General features: G+C 48.1%; 2 protein-coding genes across 3 annotated transcripts in view; both read left to right on the plus strand.

Annotated features, from left to right (window-relative positions):
• Positions 1-17,978, plus strand: part of FBP1 (fructose-bisphosphatase 1) — a 38,350-nt gene extending 20,372 nt beyond the window's left edge. The window contains exons 3-7 of one of the 2 annotated variants that reach the window (XM_030800898.1): positions 2,270-2,362; positions 10,730-10,870; positions 13,832-13,969; positions 15,521-15,640; positions 17,533-17,978. In XM_030800898.1, coding sequence (XP_030656758.1) covers positions 2,270-2,362; positions 10,730-10,870; positions 13,832-13,969; positions 15,521-15,640; positions 17,533-17,724 — 684 coding nt within the window. In that variant the 3' untranslated portion in view covers positions 17,725-17,978. The remainder of the gene's footprint in view (positions 1-2,269; positions 2,363-10,729; positions 10,871-13,831; positions 13,970-15,520; positions 15,641-17,532) is intronic. The other variant, XM_030800935.1, reaches the window with a different exon arrangement.
• Positions 17,979-24,222: 6,244 nt separating this feature from the next.
• The window catches only part of FBP2 (fructose-bisphosphatase 2), a 48,610-nt gene continuing 48,181 nt past the window's right edge, over positions 24,223-24,651 (plus strand). The window contains exon 1 of the mRNA XM_003260514.2: positions 24,223-24,490. Within this exon, the coding sequence (XP_003260562.2) occupies positions 24,321-24,490 (170 nt within the window). The 5' untranslated portion in view covers positions 24,223-24,320. The remainder of the gene's footprint in view (positions 24,491-24,651) is intronic.

The raw sequence follows: 24,651 nt of genomic DNA on the forward strand, positions 1-24,651 counted from the left end.
CCCTGCGCCGCTGTGCAGATGAGTGCCATGGCTCATGCTGCCCTCTCTCCAGTGGACTCCCACAAACTCATCTCCATTTCTAACTTTTTATTGCCATGTTTAAGGCTCTCAAACCCCAGCTTCTGTTGGCCACCTCTTTTACTACATCCTTATCCACCAAATTCCTGACCTTCACACTGACCCTTCTGTTGACCTAGACTGCTTGAAACTTCCACCCCTGATGCACGCATTGGAGTCCCTATTGGTCTGTCTCGCTTCTTTTTTTTTTTTTTTTTTTTTTTTGAGACAGTGTTTTGCTCTCGTTGCCCAGTCTGGAGTACAGTGGTGTGATCTTGGCTCACTGCAACCTCCGCCTCCTGGGTTCAAGCGATTCTCCTGCCTCAGCCTCCTGAGTAGCTAGGATTACAGGTTCCCGCCACCATACCTGGCTAATTTTTGTACTTTTAGTAGAGACGAGGTTTCACCATGTTGGCCAGGCTGGTCTTGAACTCCTGACCTCAAGTGACCCACCCACCTCGGCCTCCCAAAGTGCTGGGATTGTAGGTGTGAGCCACCACACCCGGCCTTGTCTCCGCTTTTTGAGAGCAGAAAATGAATCTTATTTGTCTCTGTGTCCCAGTGTCTAGTGCAATGCCTGGCACATTGGAGGGCCTCAACAACAAATGACTGTTGAGAAAGATTGTTAAATGAAAGAGTATTCCCAGCTTTTATAAAACAACAATCGTAATTAGAAAACAAAACTTCTGAGATTAGAAGCACAGTTATATGGGCTTACTATCTTTCCCAGTTTGAGAGGAACTGGGAACATGAAGGATTAGAATTAGGAAAAAACAATGAGAAGATGAAGAGGCTGCCTGTCCTCACCCTATTAAGAGGGCAGGAGCCACATCTGATGAAGTTGTTTTTCATCATTCCTAAAATAGCCCTACATGCCAGACTTGAAGTTCATGTTTTTCTCAGCTGGGCATTTCAAGGTCTTTGGCAGCTTTAGGCATATGGCTTAGATTTGTTGTTTAATATTCTTCATCACTCATGCCGGACTTCTCTGTCTACCGTGGGCCCTCATGATAGGCAGTTTCCTGTGTTCCAGTTTCCAGTTCCTCCTGCATTAGTGAGGGTGGTCTGTGAAGAGCAAGAAGGCAGGGAATCATGTTAATCTGCTACAGACATTTAAAAACCACATTGTAAAGTGGCTAATTTGGAGATGGAAAACTCCCAGTGATGTGCTGGTAAACTGGGTCTCAAAGCAAACAAACAAGTCTCTGATATGTCCACTTGCCTCTGTGAATGGTGTGAATACTCTCCCATCGTTGATTTTAAGCTACCAATGTGACATCACTGAAGGCAGAGTTGGGAAGAGATGTACACAGTTAGCTCTTGAGAGCCGATACTGGCCAGCTCCGGCACACCACTGAAAATCCCACTCAAAACAGGAATCTGTGCTAGTCCCACTACCACTGACAATTAGGGAATTACACTAGAAATTTGTTTTGTTTAGTTTTGTTTTTAGAGACAGGGCCTCATTCTGTTACCCAGACTGGAGTGCACAGTCATGGCTCACTGCAGCCTCGAACTCCTGGGCTCAAGTGATACCTCCTGTCTCAGCTTCTTGAGTAACCGGGACTACGGATGTGCAGCATCATGCCCAGCTAATTGAATTTTTTTTTTTTTAACAGAAGGAGTCGCTCTATGCTGCCCAGGCTGGTCTCCAACTCCTGGGCTCAAGCAATCCTCCCATCTTAGCCTCCCAAAATGCTAGGATTAGGCATGAGCCACCGTGCCCAGCCAGGATATTTTTGGAAACTCTATGCACCCCAACCTCAAGGGGCATCTGTAAGACCTCCATGAGAAATTTCTTACAGCTCTCAACCCTAGCAAAGTCTCTGCTTCACCTAAGGAATTATTTTTTTCCTTATGAATAAAGGAAAATGAGTGACTAACCTTCTTTTTCCTTTGGCTGCCAGGAAACTCAGTGCAAAATTATGATTTGACTCTATCAACAATGTAGGAAATCATGACTTATCTGTATTCCATTACCTTCATCTGCACCTCCTAAGTGGTGTTTTCTCTGTTTAATAGTCTTGTGCGTGTGTGTGTATCTGTGCATTCTGTATGCCATCTCATACCTTCCATGACGGTATAAATAAATAAGACCCACATTTTTTTAACTTTCCTCTAAATTTCCATTCTTACTCCCTAATGTATGTATACGCCTTTAGTGTATCTTGCTATAACATTTTAAGGTTGTTTTTCTTTTTTCTGTGCTCAGGGTAAATATGTGGTCTGTTTTGATCCCCTTGATGGATCTTCCAACATCGATTGCCTTGTGTCCATTGGAACCATTTTTGGCATCTATAGAAAGGTAAAACATGATATCTTAAGCACTTGGTTTGGGGACAAAAGTTAAGATTGAGCATCGAGTCCTATTTCACTGTGGCAGAACAGCCGGAGTGGAGATCACGAAACTCTGTGAGGTTGAAGAAGATTTGTATCTCAAGTTCTGAGCTTTTCAGCACTAATTGCATGACGAAGACCCGCTAGGTTGTTGAAAGAGAATATAGGGTAAAATATGGGTGGGAAGAGAAGGATATTTCACTCTTTTTACTATGTCTTACTTTTTTTTTTTTTTTTTGAGAAGGAGTCTTGCTCTTTCACCCAGGCTGGAATGCAGTGGCGCGATCTCGGCTCACTGCAGGCTCCGCCCCCCGGGGTTCCCACCATTCTCCTGCCTCAGCCTTCCGCGTAGCTGGGACTACAGGCACCCGCCACCTCGCCCAGCTAATTTTTTGTATTTTTAATAGAGACGGGGTTTCACCGTGTTAGCCAGGATGGTCTTCATCTCCTGACCTCGTGATCCGCCCGCCTCGGCCTCCCAAAGTGCTGGGATTACAGGCGTGAGCCACCGCGCCCGGCTATGTCTTACTTTTTATGATAGAAAATGAAATTTTAAAAAGGAGGCAGTAGAGGGTAAGTATAGTGATGATACGATGTGAAGTCAGAGTTGAGAGCGTAAGACGATAGAGACTATTTATGTCAAAACTGTCCTTTAAGTCCCCTAGTCAATGGTCTATAAGCTATGAGCCCCGGGCTGAGTCCAGCCTGTGGCCTAATGTGTACAGCCTGTGAACAAAGAATAACCATTTTGCATTTTTAAATAGTTGAAAAAAACTAAAGAACAATGTTTCATGATCCATTTTAAGTTTTACTCTTCACAAATGAAGCTTTAATTGGCATTCGGTCACATTGATTTGTTCACATACTGCCTTTGGCTGATTCTCTGCTGCACTGTCAAAGTTGTGTAGTTATGATGGAGACTGTATGGCCCATAAAACTGAAAAATTTACTATCTGTCTGTCTGTAGGAAAAGTTTACTGAGCTTTGCTCTAAGTCGTAGAAAGCACACAGCATAGGATGAGAATCCAGCCCTGCCCGGGTCTCCTAACACCTTACTTGGGCAGTCACCCCTCCTCCAGAGCTGCTTTTTCTGAGAGAGAGAGAGGGAGAGGAGAGGGAGGAGAGGGAGGAGAGGGAGGAGAGGGAGAGGGAGAGGTGCTCAATTATACAAACTGGTGAAAAATAGAATGAAAACCCATCCATCCATCAGGAAACATGATAAAATCCAAGGTACATCCTCTTAGCTTTAGCTCTTGTTTTGTTTTATTTTTTCAAAGTATATATTTTAGGCCAGGTGCGGTGGCTCACGCCTGTAGTCCCAGCACTTTGGGAGGCCGAGGTGGGTGGATCACAAGATCAGGAGATTGAGACTGCCTTGGCTAACACTGTGAAACCCCGTCTCTACTAAAAATACAAAAAAACTTAGCCGGGCGTGGTGGCGGGCGCCTGTAGTCCCAACTACTTGGGAGGCTGAGGCAGGAGAATCGCTTGAACCTGGGAGTTGGAGGTTGCAGTGAGCCGAGATCGCACCACTGCACTCCAGCCTGGGCAACAGAATGAGACTCTGTCTCAAAAAAAAAAGTGTATATATATATATAATTTTAACAGCTTTTGGGGGTACAAGTAGTTTTTGGTGCCATGAATGAATTGTATAGTGGTGAAGTCTGAGATTTTAGTTTATACCTCACGAGAATAGTATATATCGTATCCAATATGTAGTTTTTTTTATCCCTCATTCCCTCCCATCACCCACTTCTAAGTCTCCAAAGTCTAGCATACCATTCTATATTCAGCTCTTGTTTATTTCAGAACTGAAACCTCACAGGCTGGAATCGACTGAAGAGGTTGGTTCAGCTGAACTCTGTTCTAGGACACAAAGGCATTAACTTAAGAACTGAGACCCTTGGCCTGGCGAGGTGGCTCATGCCTGTAATCCCAGCACTTTGGGAGGCCGAGGTGGGTGGATCACGAGGTCAGGAGATTGAGACCATCCTGGCTAACACGGTGAAACCCCGTCTCTACTAAAAATTACAAAAAATTAGCTGGGCATGGTGGCAGGCGCCTGTAGTCCCAGGTACTCAGGAGGCTGAGGCAGGAGAATGGCATGAACCTGGGAGGCGGAGGTTGCAGTGAGCCAAGATTGCGCCACTGTACTCCATCCAGCCTGGGTGACAGAGCGAGACTCCGTCCCAAAAAAAAAAAGAAAAAAAGAACTGAGACCTAAATTTGCACTTTATCTCTAAAAGTGACTTATTGTCTAGTATTATACATAATTTCCTTTCAAATATGTGAAAAGTAGAGCCCTCATGGCACAGTTATCTTTGGTCATTGGAACGTATTTTGCTTTTTATCTTGGGTAAGAGGCAGATCCACATCACAATCAGTTTGAGGAATGGAAGATTCGAATTCTCATGCTAGAAAGGCAAAAAGGCAACAATTTATCCATTTTCCAAGTCACGCCAAGGAACATACCATTTCTGTTGTAGACATGGAGGAATGCAATTTTCCTTGCAAAATATCAAATCCACAGAATAGCAAGAGAGGTTTGTAGCAAAATTATTCCTTGCAGAGGAAGACATCTGGCTAATGTGTTAACTGCAACTAAAGCAGTGTTGATGTTTGCTAAGCCCATTCTCCATCTCAGTCCCCCCAAATAATACTCTTTGAAGGAAAAAAAAAAAAGCTGGGAAATTGAGAGACATTGGCTATCCACTAAAAAAAAATCAAGCCAGCTTGCAACAGCAGCTTGAATTATGAATGATAGAATTCTCAACAATAAGTGTCAGCTCTCTTCTCAATAAACCAGAAGTGACTTTTTTAAAAGACAGAAAGTGGGGCCGGGTGCCGTGGCTCATGCCGGTAATCCCAGCACTTTGGGAGGCCGAGGCGGGCGGATCACGAGGTCAGGAGATCGAGGCCATCCTGGCTAACATGGTGAAACCCCATCTCTACTAAAAATACAAAAAATTAGCCGGGTGTGGTGGCGGGCACCTGTAATCCCAGCTACTCGGGAGGCTGAGGCAGGAGAATGGTGTGAACCCAGGAGGCGGAGCTTGCAGTGAGCCAAGATCGCGCCACTGCACTCCAGCCTAGGCAACAGAGCGAGACTCCATCTCAAAAAATAAATTAATTAATTAATAAATTAATAAAAAGAAAGTGATGATGAGTATGACACAGACCTCTAAGTCATTTCAGTTTTGGGAAGCCTTACTGATTGCTTGAAACAGCTGAAACCAGTTGAGGGCTCATGAGGCATAAACATAGACATCTATAATGCTTCCAAGGGGATTTTTCCTGCTTTCTGCAGAGATGATTGTTGGCTAGAATCACACCATGGTGCCCATGCCCAGTGGGGCAGCATCGGTAACTGTGACCCTGCCATGGTGACCAGGCCTTGCCCCACGATTCCTGGAAAGGCACGTGGAAGGGATGTGTGGTCATGTTGCATGCAGCTCCTGCCACACCATCTTTCCAGGGCCTACCGACCACTACTATTTTTTTTTTTTTGAGATGGAGTCTTGCTCTGTCGCCCAGGCTGGAGTGCAGTGGCGCCATCTCAGCTCCCTGCAACCTCTGCCTCCCAGGTTCGAGTGATTTTCCTGCCTCAGCCTCCTGAGTACCTGGGACTACAGGTGCCCGCCACCACGCTCGGCTAATTTTTTGTATTTTTAGTAGAGATGGGGTTTCACTGTTTTAGCCAGGATGGTCTCGATCTCCTGACCTGGTGATCCTCCCACCTGGGCCTCCCAAAGTGCTGGGATTACAGGTGTGACCCACTGCGCCCGGCCATGACTGCTACTATTCTTTCTCTTTCTTCTCCCTCTCCCCTCCCCCTCCTTCTCCCCTCTCCCTGCCCTTCCCCCTCCCACTCCTCCCCCTCTCCTCCTCCCCCTCCTCCTCTTCCCCCTCCTCCTCTTCCCCCTCCTCCTCCTCCCACCTTCTCCTCCTCTGCCTTCTTCCCCTCCTCCTTCTCCCTCCTCTTCTTCTTCCTTCTTCCTTTTTCTTTCTTTCTTTTTTTTTTTTTTTGAGATGGAGTCTCCTCTGTCGCCCAGGCTGGAGTGCAGTGGCACAATCTTGGCTCACTGCAAGCCCCGCCTCCCGAGTTCACGCCATTCTCCTGCCTCAGCCTCCCGAGTAGCTGGGACTACAGGCGCCCGCCACCACACCTGGCTAATTTTTTTTTATATTTTTAGTAGAGACGGGGTTTCACCGTGTGTTAGCCAGGATGGTGGCAATCTCCTGACCTCGTGATCCGCCCACCTCGGCCTCCCAAAGTGCTGGGATTACAGGCGTGAGCCACTGCATTCGGCCTTTTTTTTTTTTTCTTTTTTCTTTTTTTTTTGAGACAAGGTCTCACTCTGTCGCCCAGGCTGAGAGCAGTGGCACCATCATGGCTCACTGCAGCCTCACCCTCCTGGGCTTAAGCCATCCTCCTACCTCAGCCTCCTGAGTGGCTGGGACTACTGGTGTGCACCACCACGCCTGGCTAATTTTTGTATTTTCTGTAGAGACAAGGGGGTCTCACTATGTTTCCCAGGCTGGTCTTGAACTCCTGGGCTCAGGCGATCCTCCCGCCTCGACCTCCCAAAGTGTTGGGATTACAGGCATGAGCCACGGTGCCTGGCTCCACCAGTGTCTGGCTGGAGACATCCTGACAGGGCGAATTCTCCTGCAATGCTGGGTAACCATCATGGTTTGTCCAAATACTGAGTAGAAATCTGTTTCATTTTGCTCACTTGGCTGTTTAGAGCGTAAGAAAATAAGATTCTTTGACATGTCTGGAAACAGCTTTTCTGCCCTCCCAATAATGCCCACCACACCCACTTTTTTTCCCTTTAAGCTGAACATCTTTCACAGGAGAGGGATCTGAGACCTCTCCCTAGCCTGATCACCCTCTACTGGACATACTCTAACTTGCAATGTCCTTTACAGCCCCCACCACAAAAGCAGAGTTTCAGAAAAGTAGGGTTTGGTTTCTGCTCTGAGGAAAGACCACTGTGGACATGACAGTCTCTCCTCCCCCAGGCCCCCCATTTCTGTGCCTACTTCTCCTTATGCAATTACATGGAATAATATACGATGACATGGAACCAGTGCCTACAGCGGGTGGTGGCCTCAGGCGGAGAAAGGAAGGGTCCAGAGGTTTCTGATTTTGCCAAGTGCTCCGTGCTCATTGGTCCCTGGGCATCTGCAGGAGAATGGAACAATATGTTTCCCTTGGAGGAAAGGCATGCATTGCTGAGCATTTGGAGGAGGGAATTAGAAAGGGGGCTGATCCCAGCTCTTTGGGAGGCTGAGGCAGGCGGATCACCTGAGGTCCAGAGTTCAAGACCATCTTGGCCAACATGGTGAAACCCCATCTCTACTAAAAATAAAAAAATTAGCCAGGCATGGTGGTGGGCGCCTGTAATCCCAGCTACTTGGGAGGCTGAGGCAGGAGAATCACTTGAACCCGGGAGGCGGAGGTTGTAGTGAGCCAAGATTGTGCCACTGCACTCCAGCCTGGCGATAGAGCAAGACTCCGTGTCAAAAAAAAAAAAAAAAGTTGGGGGCTGGGCTAGAAAAGAATTCCTCCAAATCCATGGCTCAGTGGGATAATTTTCTCTTCGTTTTGAGTATGTGGGTCATAGACAAGTATTACTACTATTTTTTATTCCGTGTGAGGAAGTGTGTAAGTGTAGAGCATTTGGTGACTGTATGTCAGGGAAGGGCTGTTTACTTTTGCACCTTTGCCACAGGCCGGCACGGATGGTTCTGGGGGAGGTGAAACTCTGGGAAAGGAGGCCTTTCTTGGCAGAGAACTGGTTACTCGAAGCCTGCAGTGGAAGGAGAGGAGAGTTAGAGTCCTGAGTCCACCCACTGTGTCCTTGGCTTCAAGGGAAGCTGGTGATTGTTAAAATGAGCCTCTGACAGGCGGCACATATTGACAAAGGCTGTTAATTCCCTTTTTCAAGGTTGTGCATTGGCAAAACTCGGAATTATTCCCTCAAAGTTTTGATACTGTAAGTTTAGTCTCTGTTTAGCTCCACTGCACTGTCTGGTGAATACAAACCAAACTGAATCAAATAACCCAGTGCAACCAGCTAACTAACCACCTCCCCAGGTGAAAACTAGGAGGGGCAGGGAAGGGGTGGAAAGAAATGGGTTTGTGGTTTTCTCATTTATATGAGTAGTTCTTACGCTTGAATGTGAAGTGTTTTTTGTTTGTTTGTTTGTTTGTTTTTTGAGACGGAGTCTCGCTCTGTTGCCCAGGCTGGAGTGCAGTGGCGCAATCTCGGCTCACTGCAAGCTCCGCCTCCCGGGTTCACGCCATTCTCCTGCCTCAGCCTCTCCGAGTAGATGGGACTACAGGCGCTTGCCACCGCGCCTGGCTAATTTTTTTTTTTGTATTTTTAGTAGAGACTGGGTTTCACCGTGGTCTCGATCTCCTGACCTCGCGACCCACCCGCCTCGGCCTCCCAAAGTGCTGGGATTACAAGCGTGAGCCACCGCGCCCAGCCCGAATGTGAAGTTCTTACACTTGAGTGTGGAGGTCACCCCTTCACATTGCATAATGCAATGCAGATTCTCAGGCCCCGCCATGGGACGTCTGACAGTGTGTCCAGGCTGTAGCCCCAGAATATGCATTTCTTTTCTTTTTCTTAAAGAGGCAGGTTCTCATTCTGTCACCCAGGCATGTGCAGTGGAATGATAATGGCTCACTGCAGCCTCGACCTCCCAGGTTCAAGTGATCCTCCAGCCTCAGCCTCCTTAATAGCCACAGGCACATGCCACCATACCTGGCTAATTTAAAAAAATTTTTTTTTGTAGAGATGGGGTCTCCCTGTGTTGCACAAACTGGTCTCAAACTCCTTGCCTCAAGTGATCCTGCTACCTTAGCCTCCCAAAGTGCTGGGATTATAGGGATGAGCCATGACACCCGGCTGTGAATGTGCATGTTTAATAAATATCCCAGGTGATTCTAATGCAGGTGGTCTATGGGCCACCCTTTTGAAAGTTACGGGAAGAAATTACCTGGAATGTCTTGCTGGGATGACTTCCCTCTCCAGCTGTGTGATATAGATGCCCCTGCTTATGCTCAGCTGCAGGAATCTAGGAAAAGAATAAGGGAAGTTCGGGAAATTGCATATTTTTATTTCTGCTTAATTCAAGCAGAGAGTAGTTAAGCTGAAAGATTTGTTTGGGGCTATCTTGATGACCAAAGAGGTCAATCAAGTGTTAATAAAGAAGATCAGGCCAGGTGCAGTGGCTCACGCCTGTAATCCCAGCACTTTGGGAGGCCGAGGCAGGTGGATCACGAGGTCAGGAAATAGAGACCATCCCAGCTAACATGGTGAAACCCCCTCTCTACTAAAAATACAAAAAATTAGCTGGGTGTGGTGGCGGGCGCCTGTAGTCCCAGCTACTCAGGAGCCTGAGGCAGGAGAATGGTGTGAACCCATGAGGCGGAGCTTGCAGTGAGCGGAGATTGCACTACTGCATTCCAGCCTGGGCGACAGAGCGAGACTCCGTGTCAAAAAAAAAGAAGAAAATCATTAATAGTAAGAAATCAGTGGTTAGGAGCTGTCTCCTTAAGGGGCTCCCTTCCCTAGTGTTAGAAAAACTCTGGACCACATGACCCAGTGGGCTGTGTTTTTAATGAAAAAATGGATTACAGTGCATGCCACGTTCTAAGTGTAGGTATTATTTTGGTAACTTTTTGGTGTGTGTGTGTGGGGGGGGCACTGGTTTGTGATGTAAAATGTGCTTCTTCCTGTGCATCACCGTTAAAACACTGGACAGCATCTGCTCTACCCCGTAATGACTCTGGGGAGATATTCTGAGTTTCTGCATTTCTGATAATTTCCCTGACGTGTGAGTGATATAGACCACATGCTCAGCAGAGTATGGGCTGCAGCGGCAAGAGCTCACAAAACCGATTTCCTCCCCAGACTGGCTGCCCTGCAGCCCAGTGTTAATTTGTTTAAATAAAGATGGAGTAGGCAGGTGAAAGAGATGGATGCCTGTAATAAGATTAAATTAGTGGGAGCTGGCAAGAAGGCATGCTCCTTTTTGGAATTGATAGTGGAGAGATGAGGGAATATCACATTAGAAAAATTGGAGGAGGGCCCTGATTGGAAAGAGGGATCCAGATGCAGGAAATCTGGGTTCTGGTGGGAAGGCTGCCATGGTAATCTAATCAGGATATTGCTGATGTGTAGGGGGAAGGCCCCTCTGGGAAGATGCCCTATTTCATTAGAAGAGCACCTTGAGAATGCCTCCTGTTAATGGTTTAACTGTAAAAAAGAATCACAAAAGAAAACAAAAACATTCTTTGATTTCTTTCTTGCTCTAGAAATCAACTGATGAGCCTTCTGAGACGGATGCTCTGCAACCAGGCCGGAACCTGGTGGCAGCTGGCTATGCACTGTATGGCAGTGCCACCATGCTGGTCCTTGCCATGGACTGTGGGGTCAACTGCTTCATGCTGGACCCGGTGAGAGACCTCACAGGAGGCTGGGGGCTTGGCTGGTGTCTGTGAGCAAACGAATGCTATGTCTGGGGGATTGGCAGGGGTATGTGGAAGTGGGAGATGACGCCCATGGAGGGACAGAGATGATGATGTGTGGTGGGAAGGGGGCAGGAGACCGAGAGACAGAGTATGCCTCCCGAGCAGACTATGGAGGTGAGAAATGGCATCTCAGAGTACAAGAGGGGGTGTTTGTTCCAATGTGAATTCCTCAGAGCAGCTGTTACTCAAATGACCCAAATGCCTCGAGTCCAGGCAGGCCATAGGGATGATGAAGTGTGCTGGGGAAGGAGGGCCGGGGGCAAGGGTGGAACTGGGGTGAACTGAAGAGTTCCAGCAATTACAATTGGGAAGAGGGGGCCCGCCTTGCCAAGGCTTCTATTAATGGTTCAAGAAACACTGGATTGTAAAAAAACATAATGTTTCTGCATGTGTGCAACACTATGCTGGCCAACTAAAATGCATTTATGGACCGGATGGGGCTGTAGATATTCTGTTTGCCATAAACTGTATCCATTTCTAGCTTTTCTACTTTAGTCACCAAAAGGCTGTTTTCCTGAAATGAATGGGTGTGCCAGCTGAAGCAGTGGATGGCATTGCTTCTTCAAAAATAGCTCCCACATTTATTTGTGTACATTCACACAAACCTTCAGTTAACTGGTGCAGTCTTTCTTTCTTTTTTTTTTTCTGAGACATAGTCTTGCCCTGTCTCCCAGGCTGCAGTGCAGTGGCGCGATCTCGGCTCACTGCAAGCTCTGTCTCCTAGGTTCGAGTGATTCTCCTGCCTCAGCTCCTGAGTAGCTGGGACTACAGGCGCCTGCCACCACACTTGTATTTTTAGTAGAGACAGGGTTTCGCCATGTTGGTCAGGCTAGTCTTGAACTCCTAACCTCAGGTGATCTGCCCGCCTCAGCCTTCCAAAGTGCTGGGGTTACAGGCGTGAGCCACCATGCCTGGCCAACTTTTTTAACTTTCAGAGATGTCCTCCTGTGACATTAGTGAACTATGTATAAAGTGCTTTTTGCTGGCAAACTGAACCCCAGGAACAGACAGGGAACAGGAACCTTCTGTGGGAGATAGGCTGCTGGAGGTGAGGCCAGGTCTGTGTGTGGTAGGAAGGCTAACTCAACACAGGCTGCCTTTGTCCCAGGCTGTCAGGGAAGTGGACTTTCACCTCCTTGGAAGTATGGGCACTTAACAAATAAACAAGGGTAGGGTAATAGCACTAGTTAAAGTCTCCAACTGTGGTGACCTGGGTAGGGGTGGGGTGGGGGAGTTAGTGGCAGAACCAGAGCAAAGTTCCACCTGAGCCCAGGATGCAATTTCGGGCACTACTGATGTTTGCTGACTGTGATTTGCCAGGCCCTGACTGCTTCCCATTTTTCTGGTGCCTTCTCTTGTTACCTTTGAGTTGGTGGAAGCAGAGAAAACATTAAATCTCTTCTTGTTTCCAGATTGCAGGAGAGCATCCCTGTAGGAAGTTTCTGTGTGTTTGACAGTCTTTTGCCCTCCTAGTCCTAAATGTTTGGAAGCGCAATGCAAGACTGCTGGGATTTGATTCCAGCCCTTCTGCCTGCTATGCCTGACGGGGCTGAGCCTCCTGCCAGGGAGATGCTAAGTGCTTCCTCTTTGTTTGGGCTTGCTGCAAAGCCAGGCTGATGGTTTCTGCTGAAAACACTGCTACAGCTGTACCTGGGTTTCTAGCGGCTTCAACTTTCTGGGAGCTTTTATGCTTTGTCTCCATACACAAACTTCCCTCCTTTGCACCATGGACACTCTGGCTGGGCCCTGTACTCTGCACCCAGCATCTGTTGTGAGATGGCTTTCTTTTCTATATAGTGTTTTGAAAGACATTTATTTATTTATTTTTCTTCCAATGATAAAAGAATATTCCGGTATACTCATGGTCAAAAATTTTGAAAATATTAAAAAAGGCATAAAAGTAAGAAAGAAGAATCACTTCCAGTGACACCTTTCAACGGCCACTGTGAATTCTCCCCTCCCTCTCTGTCTGTCTGGTTTCAACGTACTCCATGTGGGTAGGAACCAATTTCTGCTGTGGAACAAATGGCTAGGTAGAGAGGTTTTGGTGGGCCTTTTTTCTTTTCAACTCTTGTGTCAACGTCAAGCCCCTCCTAAATGGGCAGAGCCTCGATCACCCTCTTGCCAAAAACACACAGGAACCCATAACAATCCTCAATCCAGAGCAATAGGACTTCTGCAACACTTTTCCCCCAAATTCAAATCTCCTTTGAAGAGCCTAAAGCTTAAAGGCATAAGCTTAACCCTGGGCTATGTGGGAAGAGGCAGTCTGAGAAAAACTTCGCACGCCGGCGAGCAAAGGCATTGGAAGTTACGTACGCTAGACTCAAAACTCAGGGTTCTACTTTGTTCTATAACAATGCCCAAAAAGGAGAACTCCCATCAAGGTAGAAATGTAAAGCCGAGAACAGCGCTGAGCACTTGGGTGTAACTCAAGGACTGATCCTGCGGTGGCTCTCCTGAGAGCCCACCTCCTGCCTGAACCAACCCTTTCTTCTGTTTGGTAAAGGCATACACATCTTATATTGCTTTGGACACACGGTTCTTACTCTCTTGCAGGCTTAGCAGTTGTTTCACAAGTCTGCTCTGCCTATTTTTGTGTGGTTTCTTTCTTGTTTGACTGAAATCATTTGCAAACAAAGTCGAAAGTCTGTGTTATCACCCCGATGGCTTCTGCAGCATTGTCTTGCCTCCCCTCACCCCATTCACAGTTCCCAGAGAGCCTGGCAGGTGTCGCAGGGCCCCAGGATGAGCGGTGCCCGTGGGCCACGACCCCAGCCCAGCGTAGCCCAGCCCAGCGTAGCCCAGCCCATCGCCCGCCTCATCCAGGCCTGGGGGACCGAATGCGCTTGTCATCTTTCCACCTTTCCTTCCTTGTCTAAAAAGGCCATCGGGGAGTTCATTTTGGTGGACAAGGATGTGAAGATAAAAAAGAAAGGTAAAATCTACAGCCTTAACGAGGGCTACGCCAAGGACTTTGACCCTGCCGTCACTGAGTACATCCAGAGGAAGAAGTTCCCCCCAGTAAGTGAGGGCCCGGGGAGGGTGGTGAAGGGTCTGGGCATCTGGCACCAGAGGCCGTTCTGGAGGCAGAGGCATCCCCTGGAGATGAAAGGGATCCTTGGGATCGAGGGCCTTGGACCTCATGTGGGGCTCCTGAGCAGTGTGGAAATCTGTCAGTCGATGACTTACCCTAAAGGCGAAAGGAAGCAGGGATGGAGTGGATTGGGCTTCCGTCTACACTGAGCCCACGATGAAGTTCTCACCTCAGTACTGGGGACTGGAATTATCACCCTGAGACATCAAAAATCAGTCTCCATGTCAGCCTTTGCTACTTTCTCTTGGCAGAAGAAAATTAGGATAATAAAGTTAACCAACTGAATGAATTCATGGCAGTAAAACATCTTCCCTTCTGGGGTCCATGGTCCCAGATGGGATGAAATGTGGTTCTCCCACTCAAATGCCTGCCAAGTGGTGTCTGCCCCTTGCTAGGCCTGCCCAAGGCACATCTATCAGTTATCTCGAGACTGAGAGTGCCCATCGTGACATCTCCCTAAAGAGGTTACAAGCTAGTGAATATGAAGAGAAGAAATGGCTGAGTGTGGAGCTTGCTCTATATGGAATATCTGATTTTGTCCTTTCTTTGTTTAAAAGCAATCGATAGGCTGGGCGCAGTGGCTCACGCCTGTAATCCCAGCACTTTGGGAGGCCAAGGTGGGTGGATCACCTGAGGTTGGGAGTTCGAGACCAGCCTGACTAACATGGAGAAACCTCATCTCTACTAAAAATACAAAATTAGCCGGGCGTGGTGGTGCGTGCCTGTAATCCCAGCTTCTCGGGGGGCTGAGGCAGGAGAATCGCTTGAACCCGGGTGGCGGAGGTTGCGGTGAGCCGAGATCGTGCCATTGCACTCCAGCCTGGGCAACAAGAGTAAAATTCCGTCTCAAAAAAAAAAAAAAAAAAAAAGACATTGATGGCTGCTGTTTGCTAGAGATGAAACTCAAATGTTTGCAGGACATTCAAGGAGCCTCAGATCTGCCCCAGGCTCTCTCTCCAGCTTACTCATCTCTCCTTTCACCTTATCTTGGATTCCCCTCCTGCCCCCAACCTCCACACACGCACACTCCCTCCCGCAGGCTCCTCCTCCAGGCCCATATCCCTCTCCACATTGCTAAGCAGACACTTGTGCAGTTTCCTCTCCTGTAAATTACACACTGCCTCCCACCCCTGCCCAGTTCCTTAGCTTGGTAACAAACTTTCTCAGCCTTTAAGGTGTTACTAAATGGTACAGTTTTTGTAATGCCTGCCTCAGCCCCATAGCCAGAATCAACCATACCCTCGTTGGGGCTTCTGTGGGTAATCTGACCTATTGTGAGATGATGAGAGGCTGTCTCCATTTTTCCATTTTCTATTTATTGGGAACAGGATTCTCATCACATTTTTTAGCACAGCTCCAAATACATACCTTGTAGGTGCTCGGTGAATGGATGTGGAATCAAAGAAACTTAGGAGACACCAAGAAAACTCTCTTTCTTATTTTCTGCAACCCTAATTCTTGCTGGTCTTAATTTGCAGGATAATTCAGCTCCCTATGGGGCCCGGTATGTGGGCTCCATGGTGGCTGATGTTCACCGCACTCTGGTCTATGGAGGGATATTTCTGTACCCCGCTAACAAGAAGAGCCCCAATGGAAAGGTAAAGGTGTCCCCTGGAGAGGGAGTGAGGAGCAGATTTCACTTGCAGCCCACACGATTTAGTTTAGGAAGAAGAAAGGTTTTGCTAGCTGTTACGCTCCATGCTAGGTTGCTACGTGTGTCTGTGGCATATTCTTTTGTGGATTAAAGGTAAAGCCGGATGATATCAACTAAAGATAAAAATAGTCTCTTGAGAGCCCTTCCAGTGCTATGGCAAAAGAGAATGAATGGTCAGGACAAGGACTGAAAGTCCTAGGGCTTCCAGTGGATACAGGGCTTGGCTGGGGCAAAATGAATTCCATTCATAAAGTGAAATGAAACAACCCAGCCTCACTTCCAAGGCAGCGAATCAAATGTGTATCCTCAATAGAAGTCTTCTTTGATTGCTTTCAAAAGGTATAAAACAGAGGTAACTAGTGAGTCAACATCCACTACCTGGAAAACGATACCTTTTAGAGGAGGAAAGAATCTCTGGGGAAACCTAGAGCTTTCAGGTCAGCTGTCACCACCGACTCACTAGTCCAAGCCCATGGTGTTCCCAGCAGGCTGCAGGGTGGCTGTGCTCCCTCACGCTCGCTCAGAGCCACCCTGCTTTCCTTCTGCCCGGGTGACAGTGTGCTTCCTTCCCAAGTATTGTGTCCTTCTTATGTTTTCCCAGTGGACAGATGGCTTTTTAGGCAGAGTCTTACTCGTCACCCAGGCTGGAGTGCAGTGGCACTATCTTGGCTCACTGCAACCTCCACCTCCTGGGTTCAAGTGATTCTCCTGCCTCAGCGTTCTGAGTAGCTGGGATTACAGTTGCCCTCCACCACGCCCGACTAATTTTTATACTTTTAGTAGAGATGGGGTTTCACCATGTTGACCAGGCTGGTTCTGTACTCCTGACCTCAAGTGATCCACCCGCCTCGGCCTCCCAAAGTGCTGGGATTACAGGCATGAGCCACCACGCGTGGCTGCCTTTTTTGTTTTTTTTTTTAAATGCAAGAGGAGAACAGGAACAACAGTCCCCTTAAACACAAAACCTGTGTGTTTGGATGTATTTGGGTCTGTTTGCAGCATGTGGCATCCAGAATGAAGGCATTTCTATTTACTGAAACCATCATCCAGCCGTAGCTGCCTCGGGCATCTCAACCTGTGTGGTTAGCCTGCTTTCCAGCACTTTTCTCTCAAGTCCCCCGAAATTGTTCCTGAACGCAAATATTGAGGCTCCTTCTTTTTTTTTTTTTTGGTTTTTCAAAACTAGCCATGACACCTATGTGGAAATAGAGTCAGGAAACACCTGCAGAAAGCTGTCGTTCAGTAGGCAGACTGCATGAAAAGGTATAGAATAAAAAAGTTAATATTTAAAAGTCAATGCCAAGACGTATAATACACTGAATTCCAACCCAAAAGCCTTCGGAGAATCGTAAAAGGAATGCACACAGAGTTGCAACAATATCACACTGTTTGGAGAAGCCGATCTGCTTTCCAGATGTCTGCAGCCAGACACCACCGTGGATTTTTTTTACTGCTTTTAGAATAGGCCAAGCTCCATCCAACACACACAGAATCACTCATTAAGTCCAGTTTCCATGCTGTAAAGAGAAGGCAATGATCGCTTCTGCCAAAATGTCATTCTGTCCAGTATGCAGGTGGTCTATCTCACATTTGCATCAGGTAATCTATTGCTGGCACTGGCTTGATGAGTGGTTGAATTTAACCAAATGGTTAACTGTTTTGTCTCAGATGCAACCTGGGGTGGGAGGAAACTTTTACAGCCTCACAGGAAGGAAAAATACAGTATTCTTTCCTTTGGAAATTCCCACCAGCTCTGCATGTTTTGCTGCAGAAAAGTCTCTTTTTTACGCAATACCGTCTGATACAAGGAGGCCGCTCCCCGGTCTTGTTTTCCAGCTGAGACTGCTGTACGAATGCAACCCCATGGCCTACGTCATGGAGAAGGCTGGGGGAATGGCCACCACCGGGAAGGAAGCCGTGTTAGACGTCATTCCCACAGACATTCACCAGAGGGCGCCAGTGATCTTGGGGTCCCCCGACGACGTGCTCGAGTTCCTGAAGGTGTATGAGAAGCACTATGCCCAGTGACCACCTGCCCTGCCTGCGTCCGGAGAATTGCCTCTACCTGGACCTTTTGTCTCACACAGCAGTACCCCGACCTGCTGTGCACCTTACATTCCTAGATAGCAGAAATAAAAAGCGTGACTATTTTCACCATCAAATGCTGTAGAATGCTTGGCACTCCCTAACCAAATGCTGTCTCCATAACGCCACTGGTGGCAAGATATATTTTGAGTGGATGGAGGAGAAATAAACTTACTCCTCCTTAAAAAAAAAAAAAAGTCTCCCTTGCTTTGTGTCAAATAATAATGATGATGACAATAATAACTGCTGATGCATATAACATTAGATAACTCATTTAATCTTCACAATAACCCAACGAATCAGATACTCTGAATAATCCATTTTATAGATGACAAAATGGACGAGGAGAGATGAAGTAATTGGCTCAAGGCTTCCAGCCAATGAGTGGCAGAGCGGGGACCTGAATGCAGGCAGCCTGGCCACTGCGAGCCAGCATACGGCTTCTCCTTCATGTCGTCCCGTTCAGACCTGGCCCATCATTCCTCAGCCTTGTTCAGGATTGCAGCTGAGGAACCATGCAGCCCGAACATGGCGACTCACGCCTTCCTAGAAATGGGGGAGCTGATGGCTTAATGGTGGTACCTGCATGTGACCCTCTGGCCTCCCAAACATGGATGTAACCATCTGAATCCCAAGTGAAGGTTTACTTGTTACCCAGTGGTGATTTTTCTTTTTCTTTCTTTCTTTTTTTTTTTTTGTGAGGCGGAGTCTCGCTCTGTCTCCCAGGCTGGAGTGCAGTGGTGCAATCTCGGCTCACTGCAACCTCTGCCTCCCGGGTTCAAGCGATTCTCCTGCCTCAGCCTCTCGAGTAGCTGGGATTACAGGCGCCCATCACCACGCCCAGCTAATTTTTGTATTTTTAGTAGAGACGGGGTTTCACCATATTGGCCAGGCTGGTCTCAAACTCCTAACCTCATGATCCGCCCGCCTTGGCCTCCCAAAGTGCTGGGATTACAGGAGGGAGCCACCGCGCCCGGCCACCTTGTGGCGATTTTTCTATAAAAGCACGGCACTTAACTCACAAAGCCTAATAGTTCCTACAGTCTAGTTACCATAAGAAAAAGGCTTCACTACAAGAACAGGGTTTAAGGAAATGCAATTTGTTGCAAGCAAGCAGGCTTCTCACTAAACTCTCTATAGAAACAGTTTCTCCCTCCACTAACCCTGGTCTTACTGGACCAGAGTCCAAGATCGTGGCAAGCTCTGTCAGGCACTAAGTAACACCTGTGGCCCCCCCTTGAGCTCTAGATATAAAATGGATCTATCCATATAATTCCACTTGGGAACTGAAAACAGGTGTCTGTGTGAATCCTGCTTCTTCCCCTCCAAACGGTCCCCATTCATTTCACATTTTCCCAGCAGGAAACTGTGATCTTGAGCATTGGATCTGCTTCTGTCCACTGACCAGACAGACCCAAAGCCAGTATTTCCCCACTCCAGCTGGGCTGCCCTCTGGGAAAGTCCCCTGACGCACAAAGCACCTGTTGAGTTTTAAACTTCTTGTAACTCAGCTGGCATCTGGTTCTCAAAGCATGAAGGGAGAGACATGTGGTCTGGGAGCCTTTTCCTGATATCTATATATCTATATATCTATATCTATCTATAGATATAGATATCAGGGCGCAGTGGCTCACGCCTGTAATCCCAGCACTTTGGGAGGCTGAGGCGGGCGGATCACAAGGTCAGGAGATCGAGACCATCCTGGCTAACACAGTGAAACCCCATCTCTGCTAAAAATACAAAAAATAGCCAGGCGTGGTGGCGGGTGCCTGTAGTCCCAGCTACTCGGGAGGCTGAAGCAGGAGAATGGCATGAACCCAGGAGGCAGAGCTTGCAGTGAGCCGAGATCACACCACTGCACTCCAGCCTGGGTGACAGAGCGAGGCTCATCTCAAAAAAAAAAAAAAAAAAAAAAAAGAATGAGGGTCTTTGCAGATCTAATTAAATTAAGGAGTGAGATGAGATGAGCCTAGATCACCTACATTACGGTGGGTCCTCCTCTGAAGCCATGCATTTTTGTACAGGTTCATGACGTGGCAGGAGCCTGGAGGCCTGAGCCACCGCCCTGTTGATGTCAGCCTGGGACCGGAAGGAGAGACAAACCTTTGCTGTGCTAAGCCGTGGGGATTTTAGGTTTATTCATTGCTGCACCATAACATAGGCTATCCTGACTAGACTAGACCAAACTTGGCAATATTTTTAACCTCTCTGAGTCTCCCTTTCTTCATTTGCAAAATGTTAATTGTAATATCTATTGTAGTCAAGGCCATTTTCATCGTAGGTAACAGAAACCCATTTATTCTGCTAAAGCAGAAAGGCAATTTGTTGGAAAGCTTCAGGGGACTCTCATGAAACCTAGCACCCACTGCTTTCCTAACCCCGAGGACACACCCTTAGTCCGTCCTGGCATTGTCAGCCAATCCACTGTGTCTCCACGTCTCACACCAAGTTCCCTGGAGAAAACCTGACTGTCTTAGCTTGTGTCCAGTTAGCTGCAGCCGTAGACCCGGGTCATATAAGACAAACGTGGCCCTGGGTTTTCTTTTTATGGGCAGGGCACACTTCTCTCTAAGATGGGGATCGTGGGCTGAGCAGATACTCTAAAGGATCTGCCATGCTGGAAGCAGAAATGCTGAGGTTTCATGAAAGAGCGTTTGTTGGGATCACTGGAGACGGGGCATGGAAAGCATTCTAACAGAGTTTTGCTAACAGAGAATATGCCCTCAGCTAGTACTGTAGAGTCACAGCCCAGATCCTAGCCTTCAGGTGGGGGCCCCGCCCTATGAACTGCCTGCCCTAAGACTGCCTTCCTGTTCAGAGACTCTGTCCTTACTACTTCCGCCCAGGCCTGTGAGGACCTTTCACCAAGCACAGCAAGCCCATAAATAGCTCTGTGGTCACCGATGCATCAGTGGCCCTGAAAAAAGCATGAGCTGGATGCTGCCCCCCCTTTCCTCTGGGCCTTCCAGACGCCCCATGTGTCCACGCTGTTGTGTGCCCTGAAAGAACTTTGGCATTTACTGAAAGGTCACCAGCTGCAATTTCAGATCATGTAGGTAACTCGAACTTCCAACATTTAAATGTAGCTGAAAGGGGCATGACAGCTGCACAGGTGCCAGCCTGGGCTGGAGGGTGGCAGAAATAGCAGGCCCTCCCTTGGATCCCTTTAGGGGGTGAGGTGACTTATAAATGGCACTGGCCAATCCCCCTCCCTCCTGATCCCCAAATTATCCAGGCTTCTGCTCATCCTTGACACCCACAGTGCCAGACAACCAGCGCCTCTCCAGAGATCTGTGTATAACACTGGCTTGTTTGTTTCACTTCCAATCTGTTGTGAACAGATATGTTAATAAAACATAATAAGCCAAGTGTGGTGGCTCACGCCTGTTATCCCAGCACTTTGGGAGGCCGAGACGGGAGGATCACCTGAGGTCAAGAGTTTGAGACCAGCCTGGCCAATATGGTAAAACCCCATCTCTACTAAAAACACAAAAGGTAGCCAGGCATGGTGGTGTGTGCCTGTGGTCCCAGCTATTCTGGAGGCTGAGGCGGGAGAATCACTTGAACCTGGAAGACGGAGGTTGCAGTGAGCCGAGATCGTGCCACAGCACTCCAGTCTGGGCAACACAGCAAGACTCTGTCTCAAAAAAACAAAACAAAAAAAACAAAAAGCATAATAAAAATAATTACAGGAGTGGCCAATAAGCACCTGCTCAACATCACTAATCATTAGGAAGATGCAACTACTGTAAGCCACAGTGAGATACCACCTCACACCCATTAGGATGGCTACTGTACAACAAACAGAAAATAACAAGTGCTGGCAATAAGGCAGAGACCCTGGGACCCTTGCTCACTGTTGGGGAGTGTGAAATGGTGCAGCCGCTGTGGAAAATGGTGCAGCAGTTCCTCCAGAAATTAGACATAGAATTATGTCTAATTTGACCCTGCAGGTCCATATGACCTTGCAGGTCCACTTCTGGGCACATCCCCAAGAGAATTAAAAGCAGGGCATGGCAGCATTACTCACACTAGCCCAGAGATGGAGGCAACCCAAGCGGCCATGGAGGATGAATGGGTAAACAGACTGTGGTGCGTCCATACCAGGGAACACTGTTGAGCCTCAGAGAGGAGGGGACTCTGACCCATGCCATACCAGGGTAGCCAAATTCATAGAGACAGAAAGCAGAACGGCGGGTGCCAGGGACTAGGTGTTGGGCGGGGGAATGGGGAGTTCTTGTTTAATGGGTGCAGAATTTCACTTCGCAAAATGTGAAATTGGGGTTATGACTATAATTGGGGTCTAGAACTGTTCTATCAAGCGAACCCCCCTTGCCCTGTCCCCTCCCCACACCCCTACCCCTGGCAGCCATGAGAGTTATCTGTCCCCACAGGTTTCATTCAGGAGAGTCCCCTACAAATGCAATCAGACTATAGATACCCCCTGGAGACCACTGCTGTCACTCTGAGTGACACAGTGCCTCTGAGACTTGCCTAAGTGCCACATGTGACACTAATGTTTGTGTTGTTGATTAATAGTATTCCACTGTGGCCAGGTGTGGTGGCTCACGCCTGTAATACCAGAACTTTGGGAGGCCGAGGCGGGCAGATTACGAGGTCAGGAGATTGAGACCATCCTGGCTAACATGGTGAAACCCCGTCTCTGCTAAAAATACAAAAATAAAATTAGCTGGGCGTGGTGGCAGGCGCCTGTTGTCCCAGCTACTCAGGAGGCTGAGGCAGGAGAATGGTGTCAGCCTGGGAGGGCAAGACCATGCCACTGCACTCCAGCCCAAGACCACACCACTGCACTCCAGCCTGGGCAAAAGAGGAGACTGTCTCAAAAAAAAAAAAAAATAATATTCCATTGTATGGCTCTCCCAGTGTGTTTACCCATTCACTGTTGAGGAGCTTTTGGATGTTTGCAGTTTCTAGTTTAACTAGAACTGCTATAAATACCTGTGTGTGGGTTTTTGTGTGAATATAGATTTTCAGTATTGTTTTGCACCATCACAGGGGAAACCTTTTTTTTTTTTTTTTTTTTTTTTTTTCTGAGACGGAGTCTCGCTCTGTCGCCAAGGCTGGAGTGCAGTGGTGCGATCTCAGCTGCTGCAAGCTCCACCTCCTGGGTTCACGCCATTCTCCTGCCTCAGCTTCCCGAGTAGCTGGGACTACAGGTGCCCACCACCACGGCCGGCTAATTTTTTGTATTTTTAGTAGAGACAGGGTTTCACCGTGTTAGCTAGGATGGTCTCGATCTCCTGACCTTGTGATCTGCCTGCCTCGGCCTCCCAAAATGCTGGGATTACAGGCATGAGCCACTGCGCCCGGCCTATATTTGGGATCTTAAATCTGCATATTAAGAACTGCTGGTAGATCTTAGTTTTATCTGAAAGTTTCCACATAAATTGTGAGCACCAATGCCCATCTCAACCACTTGGTTGCCCTCCTCAACCAGTTTGGTTGATCCAATGCCAGTGCCCAGCTCCCGCCGCAGGCATCACCACACGACCCTGATCTGGCCGATGCTGTGCACAGGGAAGTATACGGGGGTGGGAGGATGGGTTCCGGGGAAATTGTTCTTTCCTAATAAAAGGGAACTGATGTGGTTGGAGCTGCCCAACTTTCCCAAATCATGCAACCAACAGACAGCTAGCTTGGGACTCAGAGCCAGGTCTGGCTGGCCCTAGAGAAAGTGCTTCCACCACCATATGCACCCCACCAGTGCCTACTGGCTGCGCAGACCACCACCAGCTCTAGTAGCACTGATTTCTGGAGAGTGGGATGGGAGGATGGGCTGGTGGTGAGGAGGTTTTTCTTTATCCACTTCTTTGGTGTTTCCTTTATAATAAGCAATTTTTGTTACAAAAGTGCACATCCAGAGATATTGACAAAATAACACTGGTGCCAGGAACTGTGCTAGGAATACAATAGTTTTCTTCCAGATCTGGATCTCTACTGTGAATATCCACCGGTCATACATGCTTACTGGAAATAAAAAGCATTCTTTCCTAACTTATTCCAAACCCTGGCTAAAGGAATTCTGAGGTTGCCATTATGTTACTATGTGACCTTTGTCCCAGATAAGGAATCTGCCAATTTGCCACCTCCGCCCTCGGGAGAGCCAGGCCCTGCAGTCACTATATGTGAAGAATCCTTTGGAGCCTGGAATAAGAGGGTTTTATGCATCATTTTTTAATCAACTGGATTTCTCACCTCCCACCTGTGCCTAAATTGTGGCTTCTTGGTATCTTGAAAGGGGGTGCTCAGCAGGAGAAAGCGGCTCCATGTTTCTGGGCAGCCCGTCCTATTTACAGACTGCTGTGGCTCCCTGGCAGCTGCCACAGTCCCCGAGGCCAGAGGGAGTTCCTTGAGGGCCCCAGCAGTTGTTTGAGTCATGTGTTTTGGGCCCTTTTCCTTAGAGATCCTGGCAGGGCCAGCACAGATTTCTTATCAGCTTCCACACTGTGGAGCCGCAGCCCTCAGAGGTAAGCAAGGTTTCCTGCCTGGAGAAAAGGATTTGAAGCATTCCAGCCATAATGACGGACAGAAGCCCCTTCGAAACCGACATGCTCACCCTGACCCGCTACGTTATGGAAAAGGGGCGTCAGGCCAAAGGGACTGGGGAGCTCACCCAGCTGCTGAACTCAATGCTCACGGCCATCAAAGCCATCTCCTCGGCCGTGCGCAAGGCCGGCCTGGCCCACCTGTGAGTCCTGGGGAGCAGGCATGGGGCACAGAGCACCCCAGGCCCACGCAGGGGTGTGGGAGCTGCAGGTGCTTTGGCAAGAAACTGGGTCCAAAGCTTATTGGCCCTGTGTGCCCTAGATGGAAGCTGCATTTCAAGTTCCTATCATGTGTACTTTGATA

This window comes from Nomascus leucogenys, chromosome 1a (assembly GCF_006542625.1).
Source record: "Nomascus leucogenys isolate Asia chromosome 1a, Asia_NLE_v1, whole genome shotgun sequence".
Lineage (NCBI taxonomy): Eukaryota > Metazoa > Chordata > Mammalia > Primates > Hylobatidae > Nomascus > Nomascus leucogenys.